At 43.1% G+C, this 17,381-nt stretch overlaps 1 protein-coding gene across 1 annotated transcript in view; it reads left to right on the top strand.

Annotated features, from left to right (window-relative positions):
• Positions 1-17,381, top strand: part of TNFRSF21 (TNF receptor superfamily member 21) — a 76,511-nt gene that overhangs the window by 34,990 nt on the left and 24,140 nt on the right. Inside the window, exon 4 of the mRNA XM_043591608.1 lies at positions 11,767-12,032. Within this exon, the coding sequence (XP_043447543.1) occupies positions 11,767-12,032 (266 nt within the window). The remainder of the gene's footprint in view (positions 1-11,766; positions 12,033-17,381) is intronic.

The following is a 17,381-nucleotide window of genomic DNA, read 5'->3' as shown; positions in this document are numbered from 1 at the left end:
ATGCAGAGGGAAGGACCTTGTGACCTTGTGGACCCCGGTTTTGCTCACTGGTAGGATAAGGTCTTGGCTTCAAGTATCTCCAACATCTTCCATTCCAAAATCCTGTCCTTCGGCGCTGCAAAAACTGACCAGTGAAGTTAAGAATGACCCACGACCAAACACCAAACTGCTTCCGTGTCTCAGGCTTGAAACCTGAAGACGAAGTTCAAGTTCAAGTACAGCTCAGCTGTCTTGGTCGTTAAACCTCTTATTTGCATAACTTGATTGCATAACTTTATTTGTCTAAGATTGATATCCCAGTCTGTCTGTAAAGACTGTTCTTTGGGAAAACAGTGCTGCCTGAGAACCCGGACGTAATTTGCCAGTGCACTTATTTAAAAAGTTCAGACACTGTCCTTGAACGAAGCTATATTTTAGGGGTTGAGTTTCTGGTAATACGTGTTTTGTTTCTTCCATCCTGTTCTCTATCCTTACCCTGCTGCTTAAGCAAAGCACTACCCAGCAAATAAGCAAAACCTATCTCTTCTTTAAGTGTTTCTTACGAGCATCATCCTTGGTTCTAGGTCCTTATGAATCCCAGCAGTAGGCTTAGGAAATGTGTTTCCTTTCTTCCCAAATTGTGGTTCCTCCTTCAGGATGGGTCAGGTATGGGAGAATGGGTCCTTACGGGGGTTGTGAAGGAAACCTGTCTCTTGGATTCCCAGCTCTCATAGCCTTCATTCTCTTTCCAGGGAAAGCAGCCAGATGCGGTCCAGTTGGGACTGTGTTTCTGGCATAAATCTTTCCCCCAGGTTGCAGTGGTTGGTAGGGGACAGAGGTTGAGTAACCGGAAGCCGTGCCCTGGATATTTTTTGAACAATATCAATAGACTTCTTCAGTCAGGTTTCAGGGAGCACTTAAAACATTGCAGTCGAATTATGGAAACTACCATATGCAGCATTCAGAAATGATGAACAAGTGAAGTGTGTTAGGAATTTGATAATAAGTACTCGACTCATTTTTTTTTTCCCCTAAAGTGATGTTACGGGATGTTTGTTAGTGCTGACATAGGCAAGATCATGAAAGTAATTCTGGGGTACAACTGTGACTAGTAAATATATTTTTCTAGCCTTATAAGAAAGGCTTCTGTTACCATTAAGTTTCCATTGTTTACTTTGCTTCAACAAAGACTTACCTCACGCTTACTGAGTGGCATATCCTGTTCTACGAATTTTGTATTTGATTTTTATTTTTTGAGAGATTTTTTTGAAATTTCCCGTGAATCACCTGAGGCTAGAAACTTCTAAATTTCTATGCTTGATTTTTTTTTTTATCATGCTCTATTAAGAAAATTTTATTTCCCTTAGCAAAACCCAACTTGTCTGAAATAAAACAACTACAAAATTGTCATCAATAATGAGTTCTCCTCTATAGAAGTTACACCGATTTCCTACTTTTCACTTTTCTCTTAAGCTTAGGCTTGGAGGGCTCTCGTAAAAAAATAAATAAATAAAGGCCGTTACAGATAAGTCAGAGGTGATGGAGTCCTGCTAATCTGAAGTCACATCTGTTGAACTTGGTGGTGTTCTCAGCCCCAGACAGCAGACAGCTGCAACCAAAGAAACCTTCCTTCTTTGCCTCAAGCCTCCTTGACTAAAAATTCCAGACGGTCACCTCTCTGTCAGCCCAAATTTCCTATGGGAAGTAGACTTGAAATGTAAACACCGGGAAGCTGGGCTGAAGGGAGCAGATTGTTCCATTTTAAGAGGCCGCTGTGTCCTTTGCTCCGTCCCCGGGGCTGCCCCACCACAGCTATTTTACAGTGGCAGGAAGAGACTTTTTTTCCACCTCCCCCCTTACCCCGCTGCCTTTTCCACCTCTGCCTCCACTAATGCCATTTCCCGCCGACAGCACCTATCTGTTTAACCTCTGAGGATGTCTGAGGATTATGCAGCAGAAAGAACTGTTGCAGGAGAAAAGCCTCTTATCACTGGAGCCTAAAAAGCATTATCTCGTGCACAAAGTGGCCAGGGATGGGCTTTTGCCCTTGGGAATCGCAGGCTGCAGTCCTCCCCAGGCCCACCCGCTGATGATGCTTCCTCTGGGCTTTAAGGGGATGGTATTTAGTTTTAAGTGTATATTTTATTTTGTAATTTATCTAACTAACAGCTTTTGCATTTAAGCTCTTTGGAAAACAAATTAGTGTTTTCCCCCACAGAGGGCTAAAATACAAATAAAAACCAACCAACCAAACAAAAAACAACAAAAAAAATCCTTAAAAATCAGTGCCCTTGAATCAACCTGGTCAGGTGTTATGTAAGCAGATTTTGCAGAGGAGGAGGAATTTCTAGATTTCTGTTGGTTGTTCTTCTTGAGTAATTGGTTTTTAACATTGCAGGGTATGCACAGATTTTGACATATTAAGTGTGGATGCTGTGACGTATTTTAAAAAATAGGTGGGTTCAAGTTTATAAGTTAAAAAGATAATGACTCTTTATATTTTATCAAATCTAAGACACCACTGATGGTGACATAACATTTTTTAAAATACCACTAAGGGGGGCGCCTGGGTGGCCCAGTTGATTAAACGGCCGACTTTGGCCCAGGTCATGATCTCGTGGTTTGTGAGTTCAAGCCCCACATCAGGCTCTGTGCTGACAGCTCGGAGCCTGGAGCCTGCTTCAGATTCTGTCTGTCTGTCTGTCTCTCTCTCTCTCAAAATTAAACATTAAAAATATAATACCACTAAGGAAGAAAATCCACTGTAACCAAGATATGAAAAGGCATTGACTGAAATATGCATTCAGATGTCTTAGAATCAGTGAAATATGGCAGTATTTTAGCTACAATCTTGCGTCTTTTCTGTAGAGTCTGACAACATGATTTTGTCTGTTCAGTTCAGTTTCCTCTGAATCTGCATGGCCTATTGGCAGCATTTAACATTCTTGATCCCCTTCTCCTTGAAACATTTCTTTACCTTGGCCTCCAGGACACTGTTCTCTCCTGGTTCTTCTCGCACCTCTCTGGTTATTCCTTCTCCATCTCCTTGGCTAGTTCCTCCTCTTTAACTTGACCTATAAACAGTGGACAGCCCCAGAACTCAGGACTTGCACCTCTTCCCTACCTGTACACTCTCCCTTCCTTGGTGGCTAAGGTCTTTAAATACCGTCTATCTGCTGGTGATTCCCAAGTGCATCTTGGTTCTTGAACCTGAATGTAATATACAAATATCCTCTCCCTTGCCCGATAGACCCAGATGTCTAGACGTTCGACACCTAAAACGTTTAAACTGAATCCCAAGCCACGCCTCCACATCAGTTACCCATTGCAGAAAGAGGCCCCTCCAGCCTTCCAGGTGCTCAGGCCAAAATGTTAGAGTGACTCCTTCTATCTCCCCCCATATTCAGCAAACCCAGTAGCAAATCTCATCAGCCTTCCCTTCAAAATACATTCAGAGGTTGACCCTTTCCTATCATTTTGCCCCTCAGGCCCAAATGACTGTCCCTTCCCTGGGGAGATCGCTGTGACCTCTGACCGGTGGCTTCTATTCTACCTGTATCCCTTCCATGTATTCTTGACGGCAGCCAAAATGACCCTGCTCAAATGGAAGTCAGATGGTGCCATTCCTTGGTTCAAACGTCTCCAGTGACTTTTTGTTACATTTTTCTCCCCAGCATGCCTCGCTGTCTATCACGCTAAATATCTTACTAGTTTCCATATCTCCCAGTGGAATGCAGGAAAGGCTTTTGTTATGCCCTGTACACCACAGTGTCCCCAGTGCCTACGACAGTGGCAGGTGCAGAATAAGGGCTCGATATGTTTTTGTCGAATGAATAAATGAACAGCTTCAAACACAGACTAAGACCAGGAGAAAGGAGGCATCTTGGGCCTTGTGCTTTTTGTTTTCCTCCACGGAGTGAAATACAAGGTTATTAGTTTTCCCCACAGCATCAGTGGTATCTATTTCTTCCATCTGGAAAATTGTCTACTGTTTTGATAGAACTTGTCTTTGGTAGACAGCCCATCATTAGCTTTATGAGACCTTTGCACAGTGGTTTTTTTTTTTTTAGTAGCTTTTGAGATTCATCTGAGCTTATAGTGATTGTCCATTGAGCCTTCAACAAGATAGTGATTAATTCTGCTTCGGAAGTCACTTTTCGAGTTAAAATGAAGTTTAAGCAGTTCTTTCAACTTTTGTACTTCCAACTAGAGGAAAGGAGTATTTTTAACTTGGGGCGTACTGAGCTCCCAAGTGCTGATAAAGTAGTTTCCTGTGTGATGCGTTGAGAGTGATTCCTGTTGATAATCCCATTTTTAAAACCATCCCGTAACCATACTAGTTACTACCAAACACAGGTGCATGGTTTTGGTGTGTGGCTTTTATTTATTTATTTATTTATTTATTTATTTTATTATATTTTATTTTAATTTTTTGTTTTAGTTTTATTTTTGAGAGAGAGAGACAGAGTACGAGTGGGGCAGGGACAGAGAGAGAGAGGGAGACACAGAATCCGAAGTAGGCTCCGGGCTCCGAGCTGTCAGCACAGAGCCCGACTCAGGGCTCGAGGTCGCGAACCACGAGATCATGACCTGAACTGCAGTCGGACGCTTAACCTACTGAGTGACCCGGGCGCCCCGGGTATGTTGCTTTTAGAAGCACTTACTGTGTAATTGGGCCAGACAGACCTTGGTCTAGACAGCCTCTCTCCGCAGGAGGATTTGGCTGCAGGGGCACACAGTCTAGGAGACTTTTTCCTCCGGTGCCTGATATGGTTGTGGTGGACCACCCTCACTGGGAAGAGGGCACTGCCAGAGGGAGAGGCTCTTGCACAAGAACTGGGTCCCTGTGCCAGGAAGCCCAGGTTCCACCCATTGTTGACCACATGAGATCTGGCACGGTTACGTGACGAGGGTGTGTCAGCATGTGGCCCCTCAGGTTCTCGATGGCTGCAGTTATAGAGATTAATGAGATGATAAAAGGTGGTGGTGGTGGGGGGGTGTTCAGGCAAGAGGGGAAAGCTGAGAAAAAAAGGCTCCCATTCATTCATTCAAGATGTTCGTTGTAATTCCCGTTATGTGCTAGGCTCTGGCAGGTGCTGGGGATAATGGTAGTCACAGCCAACGTGGGGCTCAGGCAGAAGAAGGAGGTCAGAAAAGGCACCAATGAGGACATGACCATTGGATAGGGAAGAACATCAATTCTAGGAATGCTAAAGCCAGGCTTTTACTGAGATTTCCAACTTGCTGTACATTGAGGACACAGCACGTGTTGATAAAGAGTAATGTCGGGGCGGGGGGAGGAATTAGGATGATGGTAGAAGGGAGATAATCTTGAGCTCATTTATCCTGCTCGTTCTTTCTTTTTCTTTCTTTCTTTCTTTCTTTCTTTCTTTCTTTCTTTCTTTCTCTCTTTCTTTCTTTCTTTCTTTCTTTCTTTCTTTCTTTCTTTCCTTCTTTCTTTCGTGTGTCTACATCGCAGGAGACTGTTGCGTGTAGAGAAACCAGCATAGAGATAATTATGGAGTTATCTGTCCAGGGAGGAGGAAGTTGTGTATTAATTGCCTCTATGGGAATTTTCTCGTTATTCGTCGCTCTACCTCTCTTTCTAAGAAGAATAATGAGAACAGACATTACATTTCACAAGTATGGGAGATGCAGTGGGAATGCTCGAATCTTTTAAATGATGAGAATTTGGTACCATCACAAGGCTTATAACCTACTCATCTTTTCCACGCACCCGTTCTGTTGAAGCCGGGTGCACGGCATGAAACCAGGTGCTGTGTTGTGGGTTACAGATGGCCTTTGTTTCCATCATCACTGTCCTTCATACCTCGTCCGGGGAGGCTTTAATGTGGGTTCTTAATGATGGCACTCATTTCAGATATTTATCTCTAAAAAGAAAGAGCTTTAATACCTTCTCTGAATATAAAGGGCAGTTCAGGTTTTTAGGAAAAGAGGTGGAACTCTTTTTTTTTTTTTTTTTTTTTTTTTTTTGCATATTGGAGCTGACATTGGGCTTAACAAAATGAGCCTCAAATTAATGTCGTCACCCAGATGATATCTAATTCAGGATTTTAGGATGCACTAGAAAAATGCCATTGTGTCCACAATAGCTCAGTCAGTGACCTCCTTCATGCCTCTGTTCTTGAGTTCCCTGGTGGCCAATCTGGGCAAGGTCAGCAGTGAGTACTGATAGGATGCCCTGCATGTTGCAGGGGCAGAAACAGTTTTCTTTCACATCTGCCTTTCTGTGGATGGTGCCCTTCTGTGTGGCGGTGCCCCTTCTGGTATGTGCCAGTGAGGTTCCAAAAAGCACAGGAAGCCAGGATGCTGGTGCTGGCCTTCATTGTCAAGTAGCTATAATCCCTAGGTCTCTGCAAAACCCCTGCCATCTTTCAGGTCCTTTGTCTCGACGACCTGTCTTTGCAGAGGTGGAGGGGACAGAGGAAGCGAAACCGATGTGCACTCAGGCTCTCGGCTTGACGGTTTTACTGCCCGATCCCATAAATCTCCTTACCTACCCTATGAGATCAGAGGTGGCATTGTCATTTTACTGATGTGGACCCTGAAATCTTAGGGGTGGTCATTTGCCCAAGGTCACACAACTAACAAGTCATGGCATTTGAAACCGTATCTTGTGATGACTAAGTTCATGATCTTTCCGCTACCTGCTCCTCAAAATTCAAAAGCCGTGTCCTGGGGCCAGGGCCACCTTCTCACACACAGCCCCTAGCAACTATCTGGCAGATAAGGGCTTGTTTGACTCCTATGCTGATTTCTTTAGAAGCTTTGTTCTCAGAGCTCCGGGACCTGACATCACAGGAAGAGCAAAGTTAAGCTTCACACCCTTGTCAGCACTTCCGTGGGTGGAGGGATGTGTTATTTTTCAACCTAAGGAATGAGATGTGGCATCCCTTTCAGCTAAATGAGTCCCATCTATTCAGCTCCTCTGTCTCCGGGATAGATAAAAACCTGGGACTTGCATAGGACAGTTGACCAGGACCAGGGTTGGTCTCTCTTTCAGTTACCCCCATTTCACATTAATGATTGGGGCGAGAACTCTCATTGTCTTGTGTGTGTGTCGGCAGGGTGTTTCTTTTAACAAGATGTTTTTCTAAATCTTTGTGCCATTTGATAATCTAGCTATGATCCCTTTATTTTTTTTTTTTAAATGTTTGTTTATTCTTGAGAAAGAGAGGGAGAGAGAGAGAGAAAGTCGGGGAGGGGCGGGGGGTTACAAAGGATCCGAAGCAGGCTCAATCATGACAGCAGAGAGCCCGATGCGGGGCTCAAACTCATGAACTGTGAGATCATGACTGGAGCTGAAGTCCGACGCTTAACTGATTGAGCCACCCAGGCGCCCCCAAGCTATGGTCCCTTTTTTTTTTTTTTTTTTAATTTTTTTTTTCAACGTTTATTTATTTTTGGGACAGAGAGAGACAGAGCATGAACGGGGGAGGGGCAGAGAGAGAGGGAGACACAGAATCGGAAACAGGCTCCAGGCTCCGAGCCATCAGCCCAGAGCCCGACACGGGGCTCGAACTCCCGGACCGCGAGATCGTGACCTGGCTGAAGTCGGACGCTTAACCGACTGCGCCACCCAGGCGCCCCGCTATGGTCCCTTTTAAGTGCATCTGCTTCAGGGGGTGGCAAAGTACAGTGTGTGGGCCATACATAGGCCACCCCCAGTTTTTGTAAACAAAGGTTCTTATAGGCACACTCATGTGTATCATCTATGGCTGTTTTCACATCACAACAGAGTCGAGGAAGAGACCTCGGCCAGAGATCATGGCGGTACTCAAAACCTAATATATTTACTGTTGCCCTTTACGGAAAACCTGTGCTGACCTCCCTTTACTTCCCCCCTAAGGGCACCATAATTTTTTTTTGTAAAATTTTTTTTTTAACATTTATTTATTTTTGAGACAGAGAGAGACAGAGCATGAACGGGGGAGGAGCAGAGAGAGAGGGAGACACAGAATCGGAAGCAGGCTCCAGGCTCTGAGCCATCAGCCCAGAGCCCAACGTGGGGCTCGAACTCACGGACCGCGAGATCGTGACCTGAGCTGAAGTCGGACGCTCAACCGACTGAGCCACCCAGGAGCCCCAAGGGCACCATAATTTTTAAAGAAAAATAAATTTACTAGCCCCACCCACAGAAAACTTTCCCAGCATCTGCTTGGTCAGTAATAACAGGCCAGGAAGAAGCATACACACTGTATCCGACCCCAAGTGCATTCATAATTTCAGCATATAATAAGGCTCCTGTCCTACACCACGTTCCCTATTAACTGCAGTAGAGATACTACTAACTGGCTAGCTGATCTCGAACCAATAATAAAGTAACAAGATAAAAAGAGGACCCATTTCCCCGGCATCCAGTTTGACAAAGAGAACCTTGTGACTACCTCTCAAGTCCCTTCTGTTTCGTTACCCGGTAACCTCCGCCTCGCTCCCGCAGCCCCCACGTAACTATCTCAATGTGGTTTTGTTATCCTACTGCTTTTCTCTATAGTTGTATGGCTTAGTTTTGCCTAAAACTTCTTTCTAAGTAAAGAGCACTCCCAGAGCCCATCACACTTTCCATTTCATTGGCATTACTTCACTTTCTTGGCGATATCATTCTTTCTGCATTAAAATTCTGTAGGGGTCATCAGTCCAGCAAACGCAGTAAGCCGCAGTGGCCGCTCAGCAAATATTCTTGAAATACTCCACAGGTCTTTCTTTCCCCTTTGTGGGGGTGGGGACCAGGGGCCGTAGGCTCTTGGGCCAGTTCAGACTGGCCCGTCTCCTGCTGTGTTGTGATCCCCTGTGGTGTGGAAAGGCTGCTCTCTCCAGTAGCTCTCTCTGCCATTAAAAAAAAAAATGAGGGGCGCCTGCGTGGCTCAGTCCGCTAGGCGTCCGACTTGGCTCAGGTCATGATCTCACCGCCTGTGAGTTTGAGCCCCGTGTTGGGCTCTGTGCTGACATCTTGGAGCCTGGAGCCTGCTTCGGATTCTGTGTCTCCCTCTCTCTCTCCCCTTATTCACGCTCTCTCTCTCTCCCTCTTTCAAAAATAAACAAACATTAAAAAAATAATAAAGAAAGAAATAAAATGAGACCTGATCTGTGGGCCTTAAATTTAGCTTCCAGTCAGTTAGTTGAAGGAAAGTTTCAGTGTATCCATTCTTTGTGTTTTTCTTTTTTTCCTCCTTTTTCTTTATTTTGTGACTGAAACAAAGTATAAATACTGGGTTTGGGGAGAGGGAACTGTTGTTAGGTTTGAGCCTTTTAAACTCTGTAATTACTCTAGGCTGTGTATTTGCATCAGAAATGCATTTAGTCTTAAGTTTTAGTGTTTAGTATATGGAGCATTTATAATGACGGGGTGCTTCCAAAAATAAATCAACTCTATAGAAAATGTTAATCAGCCCATCCCCAGGGACTCTAGTGAGTATCTCCATTGTACAAATGAGGAAATGGACATGACAGTTAGTGGTTTGCCCAAAGCCACACTGTCACGGGCATTATGAAGATTTAGGCAAAAGTCCCATGTACAAGAAAATGCAGTCATGTTTTCGTGTAAGACACTGTGGGCCTTAGTCAAATTAACCTAAATTAAGATTCAGGGATGAACAAGCCTCTTGGTATTTGGAAGAACCTACCGCATCAATCACAAAGAGCTGGCTGTCTCCTTAAAGTTACCTGCAGGGTTTTAAATAGGACATAGACTTTTTTTTTTTTTTTTTTTTTTTTTTTTTTTTTTAGGTGTCTGTTGCTTGAAATCAAAAGCTCTGTATCTGGCTGAACATTGCCATGAAAATTGAAAAGCAACTAGTTCAAGTGTATCTCACACTGCCCAGGGAAAATCATGTGGAAAGTACAGTAATGCCTCAATTTGTGGCATTCTACTCTTAGAGTTGACAAGAAAGCAGCCTTCTACCAGGAACTTATTTTTAAAAGCCAGTTGCGGGTGGTTGGTTCAGGATATGTATGCAATCTTGCAGATAAATCTGCCTCTATAGGTTTGCATGGCAGAGTAAGGATTGACATCGAGGAAACACAAAGCTCTCCATTTTTCAAAGAAACTTCTGGAATTAGTGTTGCTCTTTTCTTAGGCAAACATTGAGAGCTAGTTTTATAATTACTTCCCCAAGAACTGACTGAAGCAAAAAAAAAAAAAAAAAAAAAAAAAAAGACTTTTTCCCCTTGGTTAACCTCTAGTTAATTAAAAAATTCAGTTCTCGATCCCAGGAATCTTCCCTCTCTTCTCTTCTTTTCTTCTTTTTCCCCTAAGCTTCACGTGGGAGCTTGACTCCTTTTTTTTTTTTTTTTTTTTGAGTAGTTAGTGTGTTAAAGACATAACAGTTAACATAATACCTCCGGTATCTGGGCATGGGAGCACGGCCTCATTCGAAGACATGGTACTGGCTGAGAGGGCTCACCCCCTGTTGTGGTAAACTGCCTGCCAGGTCCCCAACTGTGAGGTTCTCTGTAATGCCGTGTATCAATTTGGGCAAAGCCAACGTGTAAATGCCGAGAGAAGGTGCTGTGTACAGGAAGACACCAAAGCGTATTGCTAAGGGAGAGCCACACCTCACAGAGGGTCAATGTCAGGCACTCACCTCGAGCTTGCAGCTGCTGGGATTTGACTCAGCATTTCACCCTGCGTTCATCAGATCTGGGTCCCTTAGACCCACACTGACGGAGTTTACAAGTGACCGATCCGCCAGAGTGACCGTATAATATGTGATCCAGTGAGTCAGGTTCAGTTCCGACCCAGCTGCCTTTGTGCTGTTGGGCAGATTGTCTAACTTTTCTAGGTGCTGTGGTCTTATCCGTGTGGTTGGAATGTTAACGCTTTATAAAGATGTTCCAAGAGCTAGTGCCTGAGACATAAAACCGGGGAGATAATAGCTATTGTTATTATAGTCTCACTTTGGTTGTTGTCTCCCTTTTAACTGTGCAAGTCAGCTTTGGAGACTGAATAATAGATGAAAAAATTGCTTGCTGAGCATAGGATTAGAGCACAAGGAGCCAGAGGTTCTTAAGGAGTGCCTCCATTGGGCTGGAATGGCTGGGCATACCGTCAGTTGACATAAAGGACATTATTTCCAGAATCTGAACACTCTACCCAGATGGTGCTGGATAAAGCCCACTGCGCTTTTAATCCATGGCTTACTTTTTTCTTAATCTCATGAATTTCTTAATTTCTTAATTTCACCACTTTTTTAGTCCGGGGGCCTCTGGTTACACTTTTTTTTTTTTTTTTTAAGTTTTATTTATTTATTTTGAGAGAGAGAGAAAGGGTGTGCGGTGGAGGGGGAGAGAGAGAATCTCAGGCAGGCTTGGCACTCTCAATACGGAGCCTGATGTGGGGCTCAAACCCGAAAACCCATGCAAGATCGTGATGACCTGAGCCGAAATCAAGAGTCAGACGCGTAAGCAGCTGAGCCACTCAGGAGCTGTGGATGCACTTGTTTTTAGCAGTAACAAAGGAGTCCCTGGTTCTTTTGTTTGGATTTGGCTTTCAAAACATCGTTTTGGGGGCTATTTATTGTACTTCCAGGATTGTGCCTTCTTCTGGTTCCATATTCAGGAAGTGAAATTTATAGGAGGGTACCTGACTAGTCCCCAGGAGGGGTTGTGTATGTTAAGTGCTTATAGAAGGCAGTCCACTCCCTTGGATGTTATTACAAGGGGAGAGCATGCTTCTTTTAGGTCATTAAAACAGTCGCCATATATAAAGAAAGACCTTTCCTCGTGTGCCTGTGTCTGTTTTTTCATTTTATTTTCTCTCTGGTTTAGGGATTGACATCCTGAAGCTCGTAGCAGCCCAAGTGGGAAGCCAGTGGAAGGATATCTATCAGTTTCTGTGCAATGCCAGTGAGCGGGAGGTGGCCGCTTTCTCGAACGGGTACACGGCCGACCACGAGCGGGCCTACGCAGCTCTGCAGCACTGGACCATCCGGGGGCCTGAGGCCAGCCTCGCCCAGCTCATCAGTGCCCTGCGCCAGCACCGGCGCAACGATGTCGTGGAGAAGATTCGGGGACTGATGGAAGATACGGCCCAGGTAATGTCCCTGGGTTGTTGGTCTTTCCAACTAACCTGTGGGTCCCTGTGTTCAGATTTTACCAGGTGTATATAATAAGGAAAAATACAGATATTGGGTGTTTGGATCACACACACTCCCCTTCTGGGACAGTGTGGTTCTCGGTGGTTGTCCGTTATGATCATCTAGAGAACTTTAAAAAAATTTCTGGTACTTGGATTGCACTGTAGACCAGTCAGATCAGAATCTGTAGGTGGAGCACCACAGATCAGTATTTAAAAAAAAATTTGTTTTTTAATTTTTTTTTTTTTTTTTTTTTTTTTTTTTTTTTTTTGAGAGAGAGAGAGAGTGCGTGAGCGGCGGAGGGGCAGAGAGAGAGGGAGACAGAATCCGAAGCAGGCTCCGGGCTCTGAGCCATCAGCACAGAGCTGATGCAGGGCTTAAACTCACAAGCCATGAGATCATGACCTGAGCTAAAGTTGGATGCTTAACCGACTGAGCTACCCAGGCGCCCCAGAAATCAGTATTTTAAAAAGCTCTCCAAATGGTGTTAATTTGGGGGTGCAGAGTTGAGAATCATCGTGTTTGGAGTATGTTCTGTCTTCAGACTATGCAGCCAGATCTCGTTATCCCATGTACGGTCTCATTTTGCATAACACACCTGAACAAATCCAAGAAGGAGGACTTTTTTTTTTTCTCCCCCTATTCTCCCCTTTCCCAACCCTCCCCCAGGATATTTTTTGTGATGTAGTTTAGGAGGACTCAATCTTACCTTCTGAGGTTGCACGTGATGCTGACAGCAGTAGGTAACAAGATTGATCAAGTCTTCTTCTTGTGCTTGTTCAATCTGTACATCAGATGGGAACAGAGGGGACCCAGGAGTGTGACTTATTTATAGTCACTGGTCACTGAGTTCTGGCTTTGGAGCCAGGCAGCGCTGGATTTGAATCCTGGCTGTGACACTTATTATCTGGGTGACCAAGGGCAAGTTACTTCCCCTTTCTCTACTTCTATTTTCTCATTTGTAAGCCGGCCTTATAGGGCTAATTGAGATTAGAAATAAAGTATATGGAAGTCCTGGTACGTTGAAGATGTTCTACAAATGGTAGTTATGATGATAACATACCTGATTTTACTCAGCCTTTCCTTTAATCATAATATGCTTCCCTGAAAGGCCGTGAATTAAGTACAAACTTGAGTATTGACTTCTGTTTCTCACAAACTTCGATTAAAGTTTCTGAATGTATTCCCAAAGTAAAGAAAATGTTGCCACCGAGACCTGATAAAACCCACTTAAAATTTAAAAGGCCATTCTGTCGATGTTATTTTCCAGTGCTCCAAACTCATTACCTAAAGAGCTGGAGAGAGTTTTTTCCCCCCATCAACTCTAACTCACTACTGTTCTGTACCAAATTTTGTGTATCAAGGGACTCAATTTTATATATCCAAGAGGTCCAAGTGCTTTTATTTTTTTGTACTAACAGTGTAGTCTTTCTTCACTATTGAAGTAAGCAGTCAAGAGGTGGCTCTTTTATCTAAGCGAGTGGATAAAATTTATAGGTGCTAATTGGTACTGAAGGTGGTCTTTAAACTCCTGGTATATTTTTGGCTTCTTTGAAATGTGGAATTTCAGGAAAAGTATATATTTATTTATTGTTATTTATTTGTTTATTTTGAGAGAGAGAGTGCGAGTGAGCAGAGGAGGGGGAGAGAGAGGGAGAGAGAGGGAATATCCGAAGCAGGCTCTGTGCTGTCACACAGAGGCAGTACGGGACTCGAAGCCATGAACCAACCATGAGATCATGACCTGAGCTGAAATCAAGTCAGACGCTTAACTGACTGAGCCAGCCAGGTGCCCCCAGAAAAAAATATTATGAACAGATGCAGTGGTAAACATTCAAAGGCACGCAGTAGTGTCTTGTGACTTCCTGAGAATGATACCAAAAGTATGGCTCACAACTAAAGCTGGCTTCGAGTTAGCTGGATCTGGGGGAAAGGAAAGGAAGATGTTTAATCTCTAGTTGGATGAAATGACTGCCGTTCGAGTAAGGGAGTTGAGAGGCAAACATGAATGGGCTTCCTTGGAATATTGACTCAGGGAAAGAGCTGGCAGGGCAAACAGGCGACTTGAGGATTTAGATGTTGGAGAATAAGCCGCTAGGTCTTTTCGATGATCCCTACAAGAAACGTAAATTGTGATCGATGCAATGTTAGCATTTGGTGGAGTGGAATCTTTGGTAAAGTAGAAAGATGATCATGATGAATTTTTAAGGGAAAAGAAGGTGTCTTATTAGAAAAAAAAATGCAAGCGTAGGAAAATATAAACATAGGGAAATGAGAAAGCATTAATGTTATGTCATTCAATCCAGGTGGTACAGTGAGAAGTGAATTTTCTTGTTTATTTTTTTCTGTAATGAAAACACATTACTTTTGTGATTTAAAGTTTATTTATTTATTTAAATGGCAAATAGAATGTGACTTATTTAAGTTTTTAAAATTATATTTACTTATTTTGAGAGAGAGAGAGAGAGAGAGAGAGAGAGAGACAGTGCAAGTGGGGGAGAGGCAGAGAGAGAGGGAGACACAGAGTCTGAAGCAGGCTCCAGGCTCCGAGCTGTCAGTACAGAACCTGACGCGGGGCTTGAACTCACGAGTGTGAGATCATGACCTGAGCCGAAGTTGAACGCTCAACCTACTGAGCCACCCAGGCACCCCAAATGTGACTTATTTATATTCAAGTTACCCTCACATACTGATTTCATAAATCAAGTGATACCCACTCTTCACCCCCAATCATACAATTGAAAGATGTGTCGCGGGTATAGATTTGAAGAAAGTATGTTCTGGAATCAGTCTGTGTAGGGTCCAAATTCTGGATCCTCAATTTACCCACTGTGTGATCTGGGACAAATTACTAAACCTCTCTGGTCTCAGGTTCCCCATTAAAATATTTTTTAAATGACTGAGCTGAAAGGGCACAAGCAATAGGGTAGGTAGGGCTTTGTTTGACTGCTGAATTGAGAGAGGGAGGCCCATCCTGTTTCAGTTTAGGGAGAGTAGACAGTGTGACCATATCTGTGTGACAGTCTTCCTTGTAAATGTTTACAAGGACTGACTTGAGGTTTGTGATGTTGGGTCAGGTTTGCCAAAAAAATCGCCGAGACTTATTTCGCTTTTTGATTTCTGCAAGTCTGTCTCATTTCTCTGTGCATACTCAGCAATCACTTAGAAAACTCAGTCCTAATCTTCAGGGTAATTCTCTTTTGGGGGGTGCCGGTGATGGTGGTAGGGTGTTGACTATAAAAAATGACCTTTGGATGTTTCTCTGATGATTCCGTTGAGGTCCATAAATGTTTCTTGAGCACCTACTTTATTCCAGGCACTGTCACAGGTGTTGGGAGAGGTAGGCCCCAAAGTTTCTGTGGAGGCGACCGTGTTTGCGTACCAAGGAGAGTGATTCGTAACAAAAATCACTGAGTCAGTGAATCCGAAAACAAAACAAAATACTGAGTCCCAAAGTGCCAGACTCTTGTACCCTTGAGCGCTTTTCTTCTGTCTCCTCTATATCCAACAAGATTCTAATATCTATTTTGTTATTTATTTTTTAAGGAACAGTGGCATCACGCATCGTCGCTTTCTCTGTAGTTCTGGGGTAGCCTATGTGTGATGATGGAGCCTGAGAAGCCAATATGAAGCTTCTTGTTCCGTGTTTTCATAATGGCCATCATTGTCTAGCAACCCTGTGGACCCAGCTCTGACTCTCATTTTAAGAGCCAATGAGCATGGATTTCTGGCTGCCAGCTTTTATTAATCACACAGTATGTAATTGTCTGCAGCTTATCTCTGAGATTAGTTGAGTCAAACAAGACACAGAGTGCAGGGGGCATAATTGAGACTTATTCTTCCCACTTTATGATGGATTTGTATTCTCGCTGTATTGTGGTAACTGCTGGGGACTTGAGACTTTGCCCTAGGAGTTAATGGAAGCTTAATGTGTAAAAATGACTATGCGTGCGTATGTTGAAAAACGGTTAATAGTTTTTCCTATTCATGAACCCGAGAGCACCCACATTAGCTTCCACTCAAAGGATTAGCCTGGTGTACCTTTTAGTTACCTCTGGCAAGGACAGCTGGGCCATTATTAACCATGGTGGCCTATTAAGCCATGTTTTAGTTAAACACATCCAGAGTCTGACATCAAAAAATTTTTTTATGTACTAAAAAAATTACATAATAAAATTCACTTTTTGGCGTGTTCTTTTTTTTTTTTTTTAAGACTTAAGTGTTTAAGAGCAGTTGTAGGTTTAAAAGAAAATCAAGAGGGAGGTACAGAGATTTCTCATATACCTTCTCCTCCGACATATACATAGCCTCTCCCATTGTCAATATCACTCACCAGAATGGCACATTTTTTACCAAGGAGGAACCTACATTGACATACAATAATCAGCCAAAGTCCATAGTTTACCTTAGGGTTCACTAAGTGTCTATTCTACAGGTTTGGACAAGTGTATAATGATACAATACCATCATGTGGAGGATTTAGACTGCCCCTAAAATCCTCTATGCTGTGCCTGTTTATCTCTCTCTCCTACCCCACCCACCCTGGCAACCACTTTTTTTTTTTTTTTTTTTTTTTACTGTCTCCATGGTTTTTCCTTTTCTAGCATGTTATATAGTTGGAATCATGCAGTATGTAGCCTTCTCAGATTGGCTTCTTTGACTTAGTAATATACAGTTAAGATTCCTTCGTGTCTTTCCATGACTCGATAGCTCATTTGTTTTTAGCCCGGAATAATACTCCAGTGTTTAGTTGTACCAGTTTATTAATCCATTCAGCTACCTGACTCTTTCTTTATCTAAGGTGTGAGTTGTTTTTCAGTACTCTCTTCTTGGAGTTCAACATCTAAAGCCTTCTAGAATCGGATCTATTTTTCCCTTCCAGGGCATCAGCGTTTGGTAGAAACAGCAGTGGGGCCGTAGTTGGAAGTTATTGGGACTTTGCCAAAGCTATTTAAAAACCCCAATACAGCATTCCAAATTGTATGTTATCTCTTTTTTCCCAACCTTTTACTTTGATTTTTCCCCCCCTGTGGCATTATTTAAAGAAAGTCTTATGTAAGTAGCATATATTTAAGGTTTCAAAAAATTTAGTCCGGCAGCTTTTTTGTCATTTAATTAGAGAATTCTAGTGTGGTTACATTTCTAATGTAATTACTCATCTATTTGGGTTTAAATCTAACCATCTGATTATTTGTTTTGTATTTGTCTTGTCTCTTTTTCTCCCCCTCTTTCTTGCCTTCTTTGGGATTAATCAAGTATTTTTTATGATTCGACTTCTCTTCCTTTTTTAGCTTGTTAGTTACACAT

Source organism: Prionailurus bengalensis, chromosome B2 (assembly GCF_016509475.1).
Source record: "Prionailurus bengalensis isolate Pbe53 chromosome B2, Fcat_Pben_1.1_paternal_pri, whole genome shotgun sequence".
NCBI classification, from domain to species: Eukaryota; Metazoa; Chordata; class Mammalia; order Carnivora; family Felidae; genus Prionailurus; species Prionailurus bengalensis.
Note: the sequence above shows the minus strand (reverse complement) of the source record. Positions and strands in the feature narration are given on the sequence as shown.